Raw genomic sequence first — 18,679 nt, forward strand, 5'->3', positions numbered from 1 at the left:
TTATTTAAGAGAAGATGCGAAGTGTGCTGATATGACAAATTTCAGATGAATAAAAGTAAACACTTGAACAAAAGAGTGGTCATTACTTGACCTTGTATCGCTGAGGGCTTTACAGAATGTGTCTACAGGCCCTCATATAATGATGCAGTTAACAAAATATGAACTTTACTTCTGCTTAAATAAATAAACAAAACGTTTATTCAGCATTTTGGTTCTTTGGCATCATTGCTAAACAAGTGTCAAGATCCAACTTCATGTTGAAAATTACAACATTTGAACCATCGCTAAATGATCTGTAGGTCTCCAGCTTTAAAAAATATAAAACATGTTTCTTCATTTCCAATGTTTTAATGTTTTTTGTTGAGCTGTTTACATTGGCTCACTCCAGTTTTGAAGGACAATAAAGAATGACTACTAACGCCACCTAATTGGACTTTTACCATCTATATTATTTTAAGCTTTGCATTTCTTCCCCTCTTTGCATAAAAGCCAAGTAGAATATTGGATCCAATTTCAATGATTATAAATTGACCTCACTTCTGACAGAGGTCAACAGTGATGTCCCTAGCGCTTCATGCTATACGGGTTTAATTATCAGCATTGCTTTTGTCAATTTAAGATAGGGCCAAGTGAATATATCACTTGGTTGCATTTTATAAGATAGAAGCTCTGTCTGTATTATTGCAGCAAGTTTCACACTTTTAATATCTTTTTTTTTCCTTTTTTTTGTGCCAGAAGAATTATTAAGGATATTTTAGTAGTCTTGTAGCAGTTAATTGAACAAGTGATGCATTATATTGGATAAATTAGACTCTTAAAGCATGTTTTGAGGATATGGGACCAGTCTGAGTCTCGGATCCCTTGACTTTGAGACACACATCCTAACTACTGTTTCACTGTACTTCCTTTATTTAAAAAATAAAATAAATTTGCATGGGTCATTTTTGGACGGAAGCATATTGTGTATCTTCCCAACTGGGTATACACTTGCACATTATTTTCTACAATAACACAAGAATGCCTGACTTGTGCAAGTGCTTTTGTCAACATCAGAACACAATGCATTTCAAAATGCATAATCTTAAGCATGATCCTGAATTGTGAGTTGCAAGGCTGCATATTTTAAGATAACCACATTTCACAACAGCTTAGCCAAACATTACATCATGTGCAGAGCTACTAAGCCACTTTATTATTTACTGCAATCGAATGGAACCCGACAACGCTGATAATAAATCATCATGTTTTGGACATTAAACATCTGTGATGGATTAAAATACAGTAAATTACTGAGTAGCCATTTTCGATCAAGGTATGGTTTGAGATATTTTAGTTGACCATTATACAAGAATGTTTTAAAATCATTTTATTGCAGCCCAACAATATCACTAGAAAACAGTCAAACATCATACACAGATAGGAATAAAGATAAGACATGTGTTCCCATCATCAGTTACAAGTGCAGTGGAGCACGATTGTTCAGTTAGCCAACAGGGAGCCATTTTGCCTCTCAGTCTTGCTTTGAAGTGCTGCTTTAAAACATCTCAATGTAGGATTCGGAGCGAGATCAAATTGAGAACAGTTACTCTGAGCATCTGGCAGCTTTTACATCTAGTTTATACATTTATGACTGACCGGAGCCCTGCTGAGACCTTAACAGAGTCATTTTATGCGAGTGATTCAGCCAAGATAATTATCTGGATACTCGTCACATACATTTGAAAAGAGTGCTTTAGTAAAACACTGGCATTGCAAGAAATATGAAGATAAATGTAGGCTATAATGATTCTTTTTTTTTTTTTTCTGGAGAGCTCAGTATTGTTCAATTGGTAATTTTACCGATTTGACATGTCATCATCAGTGCTCTCCCTTTTTTTTATTATTATTATTTTTTATTATTTATTTTTTTTGTATGTGGGTGAGTATGTGTATGTGTGTGTGAATGTGCGTGTGTGCGTGCGTGCATGTGAGTGTGTATTCATTAGTTCACCTAAAACCTATTAAAAAATCGCATACCATTCACCTAAACCGAACACTTCCAGCCAGAGTCGTGAGGCCGTCAGGAGACCCGAGGAAGGACCAAAGAAGAGAAAGGAAAGTGAAATCCAGCACCGACCAGACACCACCCACCAGCCACCGAGTCACCAACCCCAGAAACATCTAAATTCCAACAAATCAGGGAGACCTCAAGAGACCAAAGGAGAGACTGAGGAAAGGAAGGAAGGACAGATATAGGCTATAATGACTCTATAGTCACAGGTGTTGAGTGAGCAGGTGTTCGCTCATGCAAAAATAGATAAGATAAATTTATAAAAGACTCTGTTATATGAGTTTATAGATTTGTTTCTACATACATTGTACATGTTTGAAAATAATTGCTGAATCTGCAAAAACTGAGGATTCGGTATTACTCAAATATATGGAGATATAGCATTAAATTTTTTTTTTTTTTTAACAGAATAGAATTGTGTCGATTTCACTAGTGAAAAGGCGAGCGCCTCTTGCCGTGCAGTGAACAGTCCCGTGATGACCCGGTGGCATATATTCCAGCCACTGGAGGCTTGAAGCAGATTTATTTCATCATCATGGTGGTGATGGCTGTTGACATCACCCTTCTCTGTGCTGTGCCAAATTTACAAGATCAAAATATATTTTCCTTTTGAAGTTATAAGCAGCAATACATGTATATTTTTACATTTCTATGGGGGGATTTATGTCCACTGCACCTGAGTCCTTTATTGACACAAAGGCCGATTACATGCATGCTCGTGCATTAATGTCCTTCCCAATGCCTACCGTTCTACACTGCAAGTCATTCCGAGCTTGCGTGTGCGTGTGTGTGTGTGTGTGTGTGTGTTTGTCACTGATGGAACACACTCTTTATGCAGTCGCAGGCATCTCAGTGGATCAGAAAAAGCTAGAGGGCAAACAGACTCATCTCAAACATTTGAAGGATGACGTAAGCGGTAGTTATACTTTTATGACCTTTGAACCCTTTTACGTGATTTGACCTTTTGCATCTTTCCTTGGTCCATTAAAAAATTGAAGGGGATAAGCGGATTGGTGCTTAAAATCATTCTAGCTACAGAGGAATCAAGATAGTTTTTTTTTTTTCTTAAATAGAAAAAGCTAATATAAGTACTTGTTTCATATTGGCAATCATTTCCTGTTTTTTATTTATTATTTTTTATTCTATTTATTTATTTATTTTTTGTGTTTTTTGGCATTCAATAGTGTTTTGTTTGTCACACAAATGTTTGCATATTGCACCAGACCACAGTAAACCTGACATTAGTTCAGTGAGCATAAAGCATTACTATTGGATACTGTTCACATAAAAAAAAAAAGGTCACATTAGATTTTCTAATCTAATAATTGTTTTGTCATACCAGTGCTAGCTGTTTACCAGTTTTCAGTGCCTCCCAAATCATGAAAAAATTACACATGTGAGCTGTGTCAGTGTTAACAGACCAATTATTAGATTTTCTTTTCTTTTCTTTTTTAGGAAAAGATGCCCAAAGCAATGCTTAACGCATGCTCAACTCAACTTTGTTATACATTTATGCCTCCAGCTAGTCGTTGTCAATTCAGTATGGCCAAGCTTTAGTGAGAAAAAGACCAAACTGTATTTGCACAAGACACAAATCACTAACAAGACAAGTGGTGAGCAGAGTCCGAATGAGAGCATGATTAGTTTTATTGACTAAATGTTGTAACTGCTAGGAAATATTGTCTTTGTTTACTGATGTGTCGTCAGGCTGGGGGGGGCGTTAATCAAGCTGACTTGACAAGACGAAGATGGACACATTCACGTTGCATGACCTTGCATTTTAAAACCAAAGCATTTTTTTGTAATGGAAAGGTGAGAAGTTTCAGTTCAATCATTTCCTGAAAGTGTGTTTCTTTTATGTACACCTGCACCAAAAAAAAAAAAGTAATAATACCTCTTTTTTAGCTAGATTAAAGGCAGCTTTTTGGAACAAAAGAGCTCAGATGTGGCCCGCTGGTTATTATGTGGCCATTGAAAAGCAGATATGTAACTCATATATGATGCTACAATCACAATGCATTCTTACTGAGAGAAATATGTGACAAAAAACACTAGACATAAAAGTGTGTTTGTGGTACACGGTTCAGATAATTGATGGATGTTTCAAACAAACAGTGGCGAAAACATGATCATTTTTTTTTTCTTGTAAGATATACTGATTATATGATATCATTTTAGTGATTATATCATGGATGCGTTTTCTCTAATACAGTATATTGATTATCACAGTATGAGGATCAAATTTATAGGCCAATGTTTTTGTGTTTGCAGTCGCACCCCGTCGGAGAAACCAACAGATGGAGACAGAATGAGAATTCTGCTAATTAGTGCCCCGAGTTTAGATGGAAAAAGGAGACATAAGGAAGAAAAAAAAAAGCTCGTACTATTGTAATATTGCTGCTTTTGTTGACAAAAATATTGTAATATTATAAGTTGGACTGCTCCGGATTTCCTCTCTGTGTCCACCGATCTTAGAATTGTCTGCAACTCCATGGACACAAGCTCCTACAAACGCTTCTACATGCTCACACCCTCTTATTGTTATGATCTGTTTAGTGTTTAAATGAGGGGTGTCCAAACATTTTCTTACAAATGCCACATACAGAAAAATCAAAGGAAGGATTTTTTATTTTTTTTACTTTAATCGATCAGTTAATCAAGCAATCGCATATTGCTTATATATTAAGTGTTTTTTGCAAAATGGCTAGATAAGATTTTGGGGTGGTTTTATGCATTTACAAAATATGAACTCTCACTAAACTTCAGTGGAATCATATGCAGGGCTGAAAACTTCTTGTATCCATTAGAGAAGACACACACACTCGATTATCTTGGAGGGGAAAAAAATCATATTGCATGAATAATTTCCATCGAGTCCTGACAAGTGCAGTGAACCTTAATTTGCAATGCTTGATTTAACATTTGTAATTCCCTCTTAGGCGAGAGGCGACATTCAAACTTTCATCATCCCCAAAACAGATTTGTAGTGTTAATATAGTTTAATAATGTCCGCTTGTTACACCGGCACGTTATAGCTTAATATTATATTCGGGTGACAAAGAAGCCATTTGTCGATCAGAGCTGAAAATCAAAATGTTCCCAGTGAGAATTTAGTAAGAAATCTACAAAGCTTTTGGTAAAGTCACTGTAAGTGCAACTTTGACTATCATAAGCCTTATGCATGAGATTAAGTACTAAGATCCCAAAACATTACATGTGAATTCATTCCATCTCTTGCATGTTCTTTAGCGTGTAAAACGTTAAATAGTTGACCAGTGTGTGCACATTTAATCAACGGAGTGAATTTTCTATTTTATTTGTTCTTTGTGCTGCTTTGTGTGGGGTGTAAAGAAAGGCTGTGATTTATCTTTGAATGGTGAATGGAATTCCATTGTGCAAAGCCGTGTTCATGGTTTGTCTTATTTCTACTTAACAGGTTGCTATTTCAACAAAATAAATCTTCTGCAAGTGGCGCTGGCGCCTTTTGTGAGAGTGGATCGAATATGTTGCTTCACTTGACCAGTTCAATTTTAAATTAATCAGCGTTTACAGGATCCCTTGGATATATCTGCTAGTGGCTAGCTTTTAAAAAATGCACAAGCTCTCAAACAGACACCCTTCAAGTTTGTGATTTAATATACCCGGTACACAGACGATAATTTTTCTCCAAATTTTACAAAAAGAATTGACGTATGGTAACAGAATCACTGGATCCTTATGCAAGACCGAAAAACATTGAAAGACAAATTGCCAGTGACACAGACAATGGATATCCTAATGGCTCTCTTCCTAGTGCAGTGGGAACAAACATGGATTTTGATCTGTAGCCCTTACCAGGTCACAACCTTAACTCAAAAGTCTGGATTTTGCAACCCTTTAAGTAACACATATTAAGGCACAAATGATGTAACAACACATGTAGACAGATGATGTAACATTATCACAGGCATATATTCTTTATCCTCTTTGAAAAATTACCAATGTCACGGAAACTGGGTTGGTTAATGCAGCATTGATGTAGTGATGGGAAAATGAAGCTTCATGAAGCTTCATGAAGCTTCATGAAGCACTCGCAGTATTTTGTGACTCCTATACATGGTGCTCTAGGTTTAAAGATAAAGGCAAGTACAATGGAAATTGATTACATTTCCACTGCATTTTAAAACTAGGAGTGCCATCTAGAGGAGTCCAAAAATATCACAAGTGCTTCATGAAGCTTCATTTGCCCGTCAGTACATTGATACAAAATTAGTTAAATTTTTTTCCCTTCTATTTATATTACTACATATACAATTTGATTGGAAAATCAATTTCGATTACACTTTACACCAATCTGATCGGCTGGATCGGAATTGCATTTTATGCAAAATCGGTGATCTGTTGTAATGTCGGAATTTGCCCAATCGATCAATGACTTTATTGAGCGGCTCTGCAAAATAAGACACTACATGTTATACTCAATGTGTATCAGTGTTTTTTTAAAGATTTTTTGCGGGGATATTTGCATGCGTTTCAATTGGCATTAATTATACATGAGTTTTTGCTATTTGTGGGCCAGGCCAGTCGTTATTCCCTGCAAATGGCGGCGGTTGACGGTAGAGTAAAAAAAAAAGTTTTTTAAATTGATTTATTGTTCAATGCTCTGACTGAATTGATTATTGTTTTTCGTGATCGTGATCAGCCAAAAAATCCAGATCATGTAAAGCCTCGCTTTGTCTTTTATAAGAGATGCTCATCAGGGCTACATCGGTTTTAGGTTTGAAATGAACACTGTGTAGTAAGAGCGGGAGGACATCCACATGAAGCCGGAGCAGCTGGATCTTTTGCCTTTCGCTTCCCTTGTGGAATATCCTGCTCAGCACATCCTCATATAATCACCATGTGAAAAAGATCATTAGCGCTAATTAGCATGCAAATACTTCTGTTATTTCTATTCTGACGAGTCATATTATTTGGAGATTATTACCTTGGAGCACCGAACTATGCAAATAACTAATACATTACTAGATTAAAAAGACCTGGCATCCTGTCTGTCTTTGTGGTTTAACACAAAAAAATAAGCTCAGTTTCCTCCAAAGACAAGTAGTAAACAACTGTGCTGATTTGTGTGCATTTGGCAGGATAACTAAAAGGATTTAGCACAGCCCAGAGATGCTTGTAGCAGAGCACTTATCCAAACTGGTCAAATATCCCTACGGATAACACAATTATGTGGAATTACTGGATGTTTTCTGCCTATAAACCGAGGTCTAACTCGATCTAAAGATGTCTTTTCTCCGGATAAAATGGAGCTCCTCTAGAGATGTAATCAAAGTTCTGTTGAGGCATCTCTGATCGGTCTGTCGCAGCGCAGGCTCCTATTAATAGACGCCCAATTGGTGCAAAATTCCAACGGGATGCAAGCTGGCTGTTATCGGCGCCTAGCGCAAAGGTTTGCACAACCTTCAGGTGTCAATTAAATCTCCGCTGACATTCCCTGGCGCTGCCCTGCAGAATCGGCGGCAGTCGAATCGAGCAAAGGCGCCTCTCATCCCACCCATTTGGCTCAAGAGAGGACGGTAGAACGTTTCCTGAGAGCAAAGAGAATCGGCTCAGCTTGAAGTAGGCGCTCGCTACGTTTCTGGAGAGTTGGGAATTGATTTTTCTGAGCGTGGTCAACCTCAATGGCGGTTGTGGAGCCTTGAAGTGCAGCCTGGACGTCTGTAGTGCTGCCTGGCACGCACGCACGGCAGCCCACAACCTGAGGCCTTGCACATGTGCGCACACACACACACACACACACACAGCCCAGCAGGCCCGGGGGCAGTGAGGTATTATTACAGAAGAATTGAGCAAACGGCCTTTAATGACCCAGTTTAAACTGTCTGCCACTCTCTCTGCCTTTCCTCCAATTTAATAACTTCCTTTCTATCTTCCACAATCCTCGTTGCACAAGGGGATCGATGGTCGCTGACTAGTTGTGGGGCAGCAAAAAGCAATTGCTACCAACTCTGTCTGAACTTTACGATGTTATTCCATGTATGTATCGCACACAGGATACCCTTGTGTCTCCAGCACCGTGCACCAGAATACATAATAGTTTAATTAAGTCCAAAACTCACATGAGACATAAACTCTGCATTACCTTGAAGTGAGAATATGCGTAACATAAACATGAATACATTACTTTGCATAAACATATGCAAAACCACAGATATGTGAAGACATTCTATGCACATATGCAGGATGTTTTGCATAAAAATAACCAATTATGATATTGTATATTGTTATCATAATAATTTGACAGAAAAAAAAAAGGTTCCTCTACACAAAACAGTGTAACCTCCAAAAGTTGTCAAGTCATTCTGTGAAGCGGGTTTACGTCAAGGTTAAAACCTTTTCTCATAGGAAGTATCGTTTGGTGAATTAATTTCTTCCAGACTTAAACTGTTAACCATTATCAACTAAACGGGCAATGTTAATGTTATGAGTAACATTTTAACAGTCTTATGTGTGTAAAATGAAGTTTAATTCCTTTCCTGTAGCGCTCTGGTACACCCTGGTCTGGCTACCAGGGCACATAGAAGAACAAGCCCCTTGAAAAATCCTTATCCCCCTTCAATTTTTTATTTGAAATAAAGAAAGAAAGAAAGAAAATTTTACAAACCCATAGAATTCTTCAGAAAATACTGATGAATATTCAATATACAATAGGTTTGTTATGAAAAATTTGTTATGGCTAAATTTGTGGGGGGAAATCTGGGGGGGGGGGTGGGTTGTAACAAAATACTAAAAAATATTGGAAAAAAATCTGCGAATATGCCTTTAAATTGTAATACTAGGATTCACTGCTAGATGGTAGACATGCCCTATACTACAACATAAGTAGGCCTAATATTTTTTGGTGGATTTTGATTGATTTGCAGGATGAGCATAGTATATCAATGATGTTAAAATTGTTAATGATTTTTGTTTAAAAAAAAAATGCACAAAATTAATTTTGCACTTAGTGTTGGTGTCTTGTTCAGCAGTTTTGTGCCATCCTTGAATGGTCATTTTTATACAATGGAGCCCTTTGCACCGGAAAAAAAAAAAATCCAGTATACGTGATCATTTTGTTGCTTGTTTCGAACCCTTTGATGTTAGGTTAGGACAGTGGGTCTTTTGTACATGCATTGAGAAAGATATGAAAAAGAGCAACATATAATATTTTCCATACATCCTATTTAGAGTTTGAGTCAACCTTAAACATTTCTTGACAATAATTATATGTTATATGTCACCTCGCTAGTCTAAACATGAAATTTTGATTGATATTACATTTGTGGAATATGAGTTACGCAACAAAATCCAGTTTAGGGGGCGGCCATTTTGCCACTTGCTGTCGACTGAAGATGACATCAATGTTGCTCAGGGCTCAGGAAACGACCAATCACAGCTCATCTGTCTTCTGAAGCTGCCGAGTAGCACTGCCAACAAATTGTGGCCCCCTCTAGCATTTAAATTGCCCGTCTCTGTATTATAGATGTTGAAGGTGTTCGTAATGTTGTAGTAAGTGAGTGAGTCACGTACTTTTGTATTTGGTCATGACTTCATCAAAATTACAGAAAACTCAGTAAAGGGGTGTCATTGGGTGGAAGGAGCCATGGCCACGGTCTCATTTACATAAGGACAAGATAACAAGCTCGGTCATTACCGGAAACAGATTTATCAGGTCTAGCTCATGAATAAAAGATCACAGAGATTTATACTGAAGTTTTATTGTGTTTAGTTGGCCTTGATCTTATAAAGATCTGACAAATATTCAGGACACATCTCCTCCATATTTAAGTAGCCCGTCCAGCAGAATCAGTGCGTCTAATCTGAGATCTCTATCCGCCTGTTCTCGGATTGCTGCTGCAAGAACTTTCAAACAAACCGTTTTATTATGCTGCAATTAGTGCTGAACATACCAAATGTACAGTATGTTAAGCAGCGACCGCAGTTGCTAGCAGATGGGTTGGAAATGACACGCGGTAATCATTTCTTTCATCTCATCATGCTCATTTACAGCATATGCCCATGTCTCTTAAAATGCTGCCAACTAAAAATAAATAAATAAATAAATAAAATGCTGCCAACTTTGCACTCCACTGTCTTCCACCACTTTTTCTTACATATAGTTTATATTCATGGCTTTATTAAAATGGGTAAACCATGCTATTAAGATTTCAATATGAGTAAGGAATATGCATAACATAACATGAAACAAAATTAAATCCAATTTACTCAATGTAAAATATTATTCTATACAAACATCAACAATCAAATGTCCTTTAGTTCCCCATGTTTAATAGAGCCCAGACTCACTCATTCATGTAGAACCAGTCCAAAGGCCAAATGTGAAAGACCAACCAAACACACAATACCTGACATGAAATCATGCAACCCAAAAACTGACATACAAATACTTATGCAGGAATCTACTGTATTGTAAGCAGAATGCCTTTTAATGAAAAAAAAAAGTATAATTCATTATACTGTACTATAGAAATAAACGATAAAAAAAAAACTTCACGTGAATGTTAAATGTGCCAACAATGCACATGTTGGCTCCCTCATCCGTTTCAAATTGTACACGCCTCTGGCTCCACTACTCGATTTGAGCGATTATAATGACCGTCCTGGGATCCAAAGCATGCACGTAGGCTTTTGGAGTGCTTTGTTACCAAACAGAGATATCTGCAGGGCTCGTCAAGTAAGTTAACAGAGGAGACTTCCCGCTGAGATAAAATAATTATCCTATCCCTTGTCTCATTTTTTTTTTCTTTTTTGAATAGACTAACGATGATGCTTCTCTTAAACCACATAGTGATGTTCACTTTCAAGCTACCCTTTAACATTTTTAGCCAGAAGAAAGGCTCCTGTGAAAAATTCTAAACCATCCAAACCATTATGAAACTTCTTATGAAAGCCATCTCCTTTGTGCAACATTTATTTTACTACAAGTACAACGTCTAATATTCAAATGTCTGGACTGTTTTGTGCAAAGCACTGAATGCACATCCACCTATTTTTAATTCAAAAATAGGAACCAATGCTACTATATTTTCCCGAGTTTATTCTCTTTACAAGAGAGGAGAGAAATGTAAAGTACTTGTATAATATCACCATTGTCTGTCCACATAGCAGCAATATAATACACAAGGGATACGCATTTTAGTGCTCTTGTGAAACTATAACATCAGTGCACAAGCACAAACAAAATATAAACATCAGCTCACTGACAGGTAAGGACCCAAAGGAAGCGTTTTTTTTTTATGTTATTTCTGGCTGATGAACTACAAAATAATTCTTTACATCTTTGCTAGGTGTGAATAAGGTGCAGAGGCTTGAAAGACTTGGAAGCTTCAGATTCATCCCAAAATATCTAGCAGAACTAACAGAACACTTTTGTCTGATGAAAAAACTGGTACGTCCAATGACTTTTACGGAAGGAAGCTTTATTAAAAAACAAAAACACCACCCAAAAAATAAAATAAATAATGAGAATAATAATAATAATAATAATTGAAGTGGAATTATAAGAAAACATCCATCCAGTTTTAGATACACTCGTAGACTGCCACCTCTGGCCCAAAAGTGTAACTGCAGCATCTGTATCAGGCTTGTTCGTGGCGCGCGTGCGAGTACGTGCATGATCTTAAAGTGATAGCCACATTTGACAAAAGGACGACATGACTTCAAATAAGGTAGGAAAAACTCCGCCCCTCTCCTCCCCAAAGAAACTGTGGAGTGTGCAGGGTTCGCACACTCTACTATAAAGGGAAGATAAAAGCTGATAAGTGCAGTCAGAGTAAAACAGTTAGGTCTCTCCGTACTCATCTGGGAGGGGAAAAATCCAGGGTATAAGTTGCCAGAGATATTTGCACTTTTGTTCTTTATACACAATGCCAAGTCGAATACTCCTCATATATCATGTCATGCATCGCAGGCACTGTCATTGACTGCTGACATATGCAATTCGCTCCCTAGCCACAGAATAGCTGCTATTTCTTGTCCAAGGTAGTATTTTTTTTTTTATTTCATGCTTTATGATTTGTTTTATTCAACTTACTTGATTTGTGTATTGTAAGGTATTCTTAATTTAACTGTTGTTATACATCAAGTTGAGTGTTTAACAGATTTTTTATTAGCGGTTTAAGAAATATGAAATAATCATTTATTTTCTCACTTGAACAGCATTAAGAATGTGATAATGGTGTGGTACTTAAACATTTTGTTTAGCTTGACTCTGGAATTTGAATTCTTTTCTATGGGTGCTCAAACAAATTGCAGGTTGTCAAGAGGCTCTTAGAAAATGTTACGCTGACTTTAGAGCCTTGTACATTGTTTTCGTTGGATAATAATATGCTCCTTTAAGACACTCAATGGTTAGTTCTTACTGACCACAGAAAGTCACCAGATGAATTTGAAGAACAGACACAAAGTCCCTAACAGATGTATTCAATGGCACAAATCTGCAATTTCTGTTTTGGCTTCATCCTGCATCCTCATTCGACGTTCCACCTGTGGAAGTGAGTGCAATGGAGGGATCAGTCGACGTCTGTGTTTTGCAATCTCGAAGAAAGAAAAAAAAAGAGTCCCACGCTGCGAGAGGAAATGGGAGATTTCATAGTCCACATGAGCTCTTGGCCCTGGTGTCTGGTCTTTGGAGAGAGTCTCATTAGACTTCTCATTACAGACCCAGCGAGCTCCTGTAATGACTGCTTGCATTCACAAATCGTCTCAGACATAAAAGGGGATTTGACAACGATGGACCCAGGCAATCTCATTGCTGCCAAGTCCTCTGATTAGAACATTTGAACAATAATGCGTGCTTACACAGCTTTGTATGCTAGGAACAATTCAAAAAAAAAAAACATCCCACCATGTAAATCACCTAGCAATGTGACTGCATGCATCCTGCCCCGAGATATCTATTTGACATACATTACTGACTATGGGATGTGTTAAATAAATTCAAATGTGGGCAGCATCTCAGGTGGAAAGCTGCTGTGAATTAAATTGAAGTGACAATTGTCTGCTATGTTCGGTGAAAATCGCGGCACAGAGGCATGATTGCTCACTTCAGGGGTGCGAAGAATGTAAAGGCTAGACTACGTTTAAGAGGGCGCTGGCATGCAATTTTATATTTATTACCAGGCCATCACATTGTAGTATATGTTTAAAATGAGTGGGCCAAGCTCATACGCTGGAAATAGAATTCTTGCACTTAGGGAAATTGCCTTTTGTAGAATAAAGTCTAAAAACAGGATACTATGTGTGTATTTCATTTGTACCTTATTGTGAAAGTCAATCAGGTCGCAGGCTGGAGTATTAAATGTAAAAGTATTACATGCAGAAGTAAAGGCCAGGTGAAGATTATAGCCAAGAAGAAAATAGTACATTTTTGTGCAGTCGACATGAACGCTTGTGGTACCCCATGTGTGTGTTTTCTGCACTGTGCGTGTCTGTATGTGTGTGTCTTTGCACTGTTTGCATGTCTGCAAATGAACACTGTGATCCGCATGGCCCATGGCTGGAGTGGAGCATGACTATGAATATCAATTTTGCACTCATCATTGACTGTGCCACCACCAACGACCCTTCCGACAAACCCGCCACTCGGACGGCATACCTGACACAAAAGCCAATCAGCTTCCTTTGTGGGACAGCATTCTGTGCACTTCAAAAGGAGAAAACTCCCGCAAATGTACTACTATACTCAAATTCATTGACAGCTTGTGTGTGTTATGAGTTTGTTTTTTATGTTTTTGTACTGTTTTTATTTTACCGGTTACAATTCGAATGTGATGCTAGTCTCACCTAATCATCAATTAGATTCTGGGTGTCTTGAGGCTGCAGTTTTTGTACGCCGGAGATAGATATAATATACTGTAAAATATCTATATTTTTTTAAAGAGTAATATTTACTTGAAAAAAAAAATAGCATGTTTTTTCAGTCAGAAATTCTAAGTAAATTTTACAAGGAGAATATTGAGTACATTTTACTAGTTATAAATATATATATATATATATATATATATATATATATATATATATATATATATATATATAAAAGCAACTCAAGTATTGAGGAACAAACTCATGACCTTCAGCTTGGGAGACAACCACTCTACCACATGAGCCATGCCACTCAATGTACATTCACTCAAGCTGACCTCAGCCCAAACACACAAAGTGATTGATGAGAAATCTGATCTTAACTACGGCTTCTTCAGACTTCTTATTTAACGTAACTGTTATTTCAAACACCTGTAACCATTATACTGCATTGCTGTGACCAAAAATGCTCTTGGAGGTATGTTGATTCCATCTGACACCAGAAATATACTACTGTAATACATTGCAGGAGCAGCATGGCTAATGTGGTAGAGTGTTCGTCTCCCCAAGCTGAAGGTCATGAGTTTGTTTCTCAATAAAAAAAAATAAAAAAATAAAAAAATAAATTGGAAAAATGTGCTCAATACTTTCCTTGTAAAATGTACTTAGAATTTCTGAATGAAAACACTTAACTAGGTTTTTTAAAGTTTTAATTCCTTTTTTCTTACAGTGTATAAGTGTAAAAATATTTGACTCAAGTAAACGTGAAAGGCAGTCCTCCAAATAATAAACAGTGTAAGATTAGGTAATCTTTTTTTTTTTTAAAGATGTAACTAATGAATAACTTCTGATTTATTTAATTGAAATCAGAGGAGGAATGCCGACTACATACAAATAGGAAATTATTCACAAAATTGTGTCTTTTTACTTTGAAATAAAACAGTACTGAAAATGATTGATTGCTAAAGGATATACTGTAAATAATAACACTCAATTTTCAAGTATCGAACCAACATGGATCTTGTGTGTAATCACCAACTTGGATTGCTCCCGACTACCCCAGATTCACGTTATGCATCACTTTTACACTTAGGTACAGAAACAACATTTAAAAAAAAAAAAAGGTCATTTATTTTCTGCCATTTCAGTTTATTTTTTCTACAATGAAACTTGCAGAGACAAAATGTCAAAATCCAAACCGCCCATTGCGCTCATTTGAATCTACTGTAGTGCCTAATCCCTGCCTTTACATAGTTTGAAAGAAAAGTAATAGCAGCCAGAAGTCAGCAATGGCAGAGACCCCATTGCTCACACTGTGCTCTCATTATCTGCTGTGACTTCAGGTCTTCAATATTAGCCAACAATAAGCACGCCGCAGGACCATCTGCTTTGCCAACACCGGTTATTTTAGGACCGGGTGGGAGAGACAGCCGTGGAGAGAAGGGAAAGAACATAACGTGCTATTTGTGGAGATAATAAAAAGACATGAGGCCAAGAAGGGAGCGAGTACAAGACTTGGAAATGACTATATAAATGCATGCAGACCTCGACTATGAAAGCCGGGGGGGAAAAAACTACCATTCCAAAGTAAAGATGTGTAGTCATGAATTTCAGCAATGGCTGGCAGATTTGCAAACATTTATGTTGAGTCCACACTTTTGGAATATACAAAGGACATTTCATCAAAGGGATTCCCTTGATATCCATTGGGTTGGTTCCCAAAGGAATATTTTAAGAACAGGATATCTTTGTGAATGAGCTAACCAGTCTGGAGCATAGAGTCACGCTAATTCAATACTGGCAGGTTTATTAAGACCAAGCAAATCAATAGCCGTTCCTTCGCTTGCTACTGTATATGAAATGCTCCATCTCAGAGCATTTTACATAAAGTATATACTGAGACACAATTGCTAATTACTCGGGCAATTGGACAATTTGTCCTAAAATCAAAATTTTGATAATTTTCTACTATCAACTTTTCAGCTCTCAGTGCACAAAACAAGATTTGTAAAGGCATACTTCTTAAAAGAGTGAATACAGCTGTTAGAGCGGATAACATCTGTAATGGGCAGACAAAAAAAAAAAAAAACGTACCTTTTGTCTGATCTCCTCCTCCATTTTGACTGGGGATCCAAGCTCAGCTATCTGTCTGACCCCCTCACTGGCCAATCCTCCATATTCCCACAGCACATATTTCTTCGAGTGGGATGAGCCAATAATTGCTGACCAGTGATTGGCACGACCTGTTCAGAAGGTCATCTCATTAGCTGAGCATGCACACACAAGGTCCGTCCCTAGCCGTTCTCCACAAATGTTGGGGCACAAGCTCAAGGATTGAGACGAATTAGGTTCCATGCCTCTGCAAAGCTAAGTGATAGTAGGCACTCTTTGAAGATATTTAAGTAGTTGTGCCTTTCCAGTTGACCAGTTACATGACATCGACATAAATTAGTTGTGGTAGTTGGTAGCAGACCAGATGTCTTTCTTTTACTTTTGGCATCGTAAGTAAAGATCCAGGATTGATTCACGAACTCAGTCAGTGCATATTAGTTCATCATCAACACGTTTCTCTACATTCTTACACGGTGTCTTACTTAATAATGCCATTGGGTGTTTACGTGTACATATTTCTGTGCATCACTGCAAAAACGACAGTAGAAAATTTAAGAAAAATAAATAGTAAAATAAGAAAAATATTACTTCAAATAAGAAAAAAAATATCTGCCAACAGAACAAGAAAATTTTACTTATAAGAAAAACAATACTAGGCCCATATCAACAACAGTGGTCTTGGAAATAGTATTTTAAAACTAAAAACCAGTAATATTGACTTTTTTTCAAGCTGTAATATAGAACTATTTTTCTTAAAATACATAAGTATTTACTCATGTTTAGCCAATTTAGCCTAAGTTGGGAGGTTAAGGAGCCCATTTTTATCATCTTTAGTATGATCCAGACAGTTTTTGCAGTGTGGACATCCGTTGGGGTTTTAGTTAACTTCAATTGGTCCTTATTCCGCGCGTCATATGTTCAATGGTATTTTTTTTCAATTAAACCAACACCAAACTGGTAATTCTATGGGTATGGGTTAATGGAAAGCCTTCATGTAGGCCTGGTTCCAAGTACTTTACAGCATAAGTGTCAGTCCTGCAGTTTTGGATGTTTCCCTTCTCCAACACAGCTGATATATGATCAGCTCATCAGCAAGCTCTGCATAAGCCTGATAACGATCCTGCTGATTGGAATCAGCTTGTGTCGTAAGAGGGAAACTTCCAAAACCTGCAGGACTTGGGCCCTCGAGGACCGGAGTTTGACACCTCTGCTTTACAGTGTTGTCTCATTCCTGTCTTATAAGGCATGACCCGGCCAGTTTTTGCAGTGTGGACATCCCTTGGTAAATTGCACATTATTCAAACACACACAAATTAACTCACTCAAAAGCTGTTTAGTGCTTCCAGCAAACCATTTGAAGGGTCTGTCTGTAGATTGTTTTGTAAGTATTATTTTACTTTTATCTTTTCTTAATGCCAACACCATGAGCACACATTGTGAGCCGTGATGCCAGTTAATGGTTTTCGAGATATCCCAAATGTAAACTTCAGGGCATGAGTGAGCCATTTAAAAAAAAAAATGCCCTTAAGAAGTGGTCCTTGGATACTTCTCAAGAACTTTCATAGCAATGGCATTAAAAAAAACACACACAAAAAAAACGGGTTTCTACTCTACTACTAAAAGCAAGAGAGGAGCAAAAAGGAGCATTAAAACCACCTGTTTTTTCTATTTGTCTTTTGAAGTAAATCAAATAATAGCACATTAAACAATATCTTCAGAAAAGTCTACATCGGCTTAATTAATAGTTCACCTGCACTCGGTAATCCAATTCTTGTAAATTGCAAATACGTGCCAGCTGGTCTTAATTAGCATAAGTAAACACTCTCCCAGCACATAAAAGCAGATAGCGGGCCGGTGTGAAAAGAAAACACACAAAAAGGGAGATGAGAGAAATTAAAATGCCTGAATGAAAAACTAGAGCAGAGCAACAACAAAAATCTGTCTTTTTGAAGTGGCAGCAATGCTTCAGGGAAGTGAAGCAGAACTTTTTGCTGTGCCAACGCGTAGGGCTCATGTCAATTTACTGCCTGTTAACAATTTATCCGTATATAGGTGTACCTAATAAAACGACTAATTGCTAGATACATGTGAGAATGTGTTCCATACTAGTCTCTCTGTTAGATAGTGAATTAGGGTTCCCTTTCGATCTCAGGGTTTATCTTCCTCCACTCTCAACAGTATATTGATCCACTGGGGAGGAATTTTAACAAGACAGAGGCACGGTAATCCCTGCATACATTCACATCCTGGTGGTGAGGCACAAGGTTATGAGCGCACACACGCACACACCTCACATCAAGATGAAATGTATGATAAAACGACATGATGAAGAACAGATTAGTTTTCGCTTACGTGGGTAGTCTTTGGGATGAATCTTCTCTGACCAGTTCCCATAGAAGGTGACTCTGTACTTGGCCGTTCCACAGGCACAGCAGTCAAGCAGGGGTTTATCTGTAGCATCTCCATACAGGGATTCTGCATTCAAATGAAGGATTGGGGAGATTGACAGGCACTCAGCGAGATCATTATACAAAAGATTGGTCATTTCACTACGTGGGAAGCCAGGAAGGGGAAAGTTGGGCATGAGGAAAGGAGCATAGTTGATTTTGTCAGGGTAGCATCCAATGTCACACATATCCCGGGGGTCAATCCCAATTACAGTCATTCACGCCA

General features: G+C 37.6%; 1 protein-coding gene across 2 annotated transcripts in view; it reads right to left on the reverse strand.

The window, feature by feature from the left end:
- Positions 1-18,679, reverse strand: part of spon1a (spondin 1a) — a 51,207-nt gene that overhangs the window by 16,006 nt on the left and 16,522 nt on the right. For both annotated transcript variants that reach the window (XM_077564758.1, XM_077564757.1), the window contains exons 5-6: positions 18,359-18,481; positions 15,989-16,137 (exon numbers count right to left, since the gene is read on the reverse strand). In XM_077564758.1, coding sequence (XP_077420884.1) covers positions 15,989-16,137; positions 18,359-18,481 — 272 coding nt within the window. The remainder of the gene's footprint in view (positions 1-15,988; positions 16,138-18,358; positions 18,482-18,679) is intronic.

This window comes from Vanacampus margaritifer, chromosome 4 (genome assembly GCF_051991255.1).
Source record: "Vanacampus margaritifer isolate UIUO_Vmar chromosome 4, RoL_Vmar_1.0, whole genome shotgun sequence".
Taxonomy (NCBI): domain Eukaryota; kingdom Metazoa; phylum Chordata; class Actinopteri; order Syngnathiformes; family Syngnathidae; genus Vanacampus; species Vanacampus margaritifer.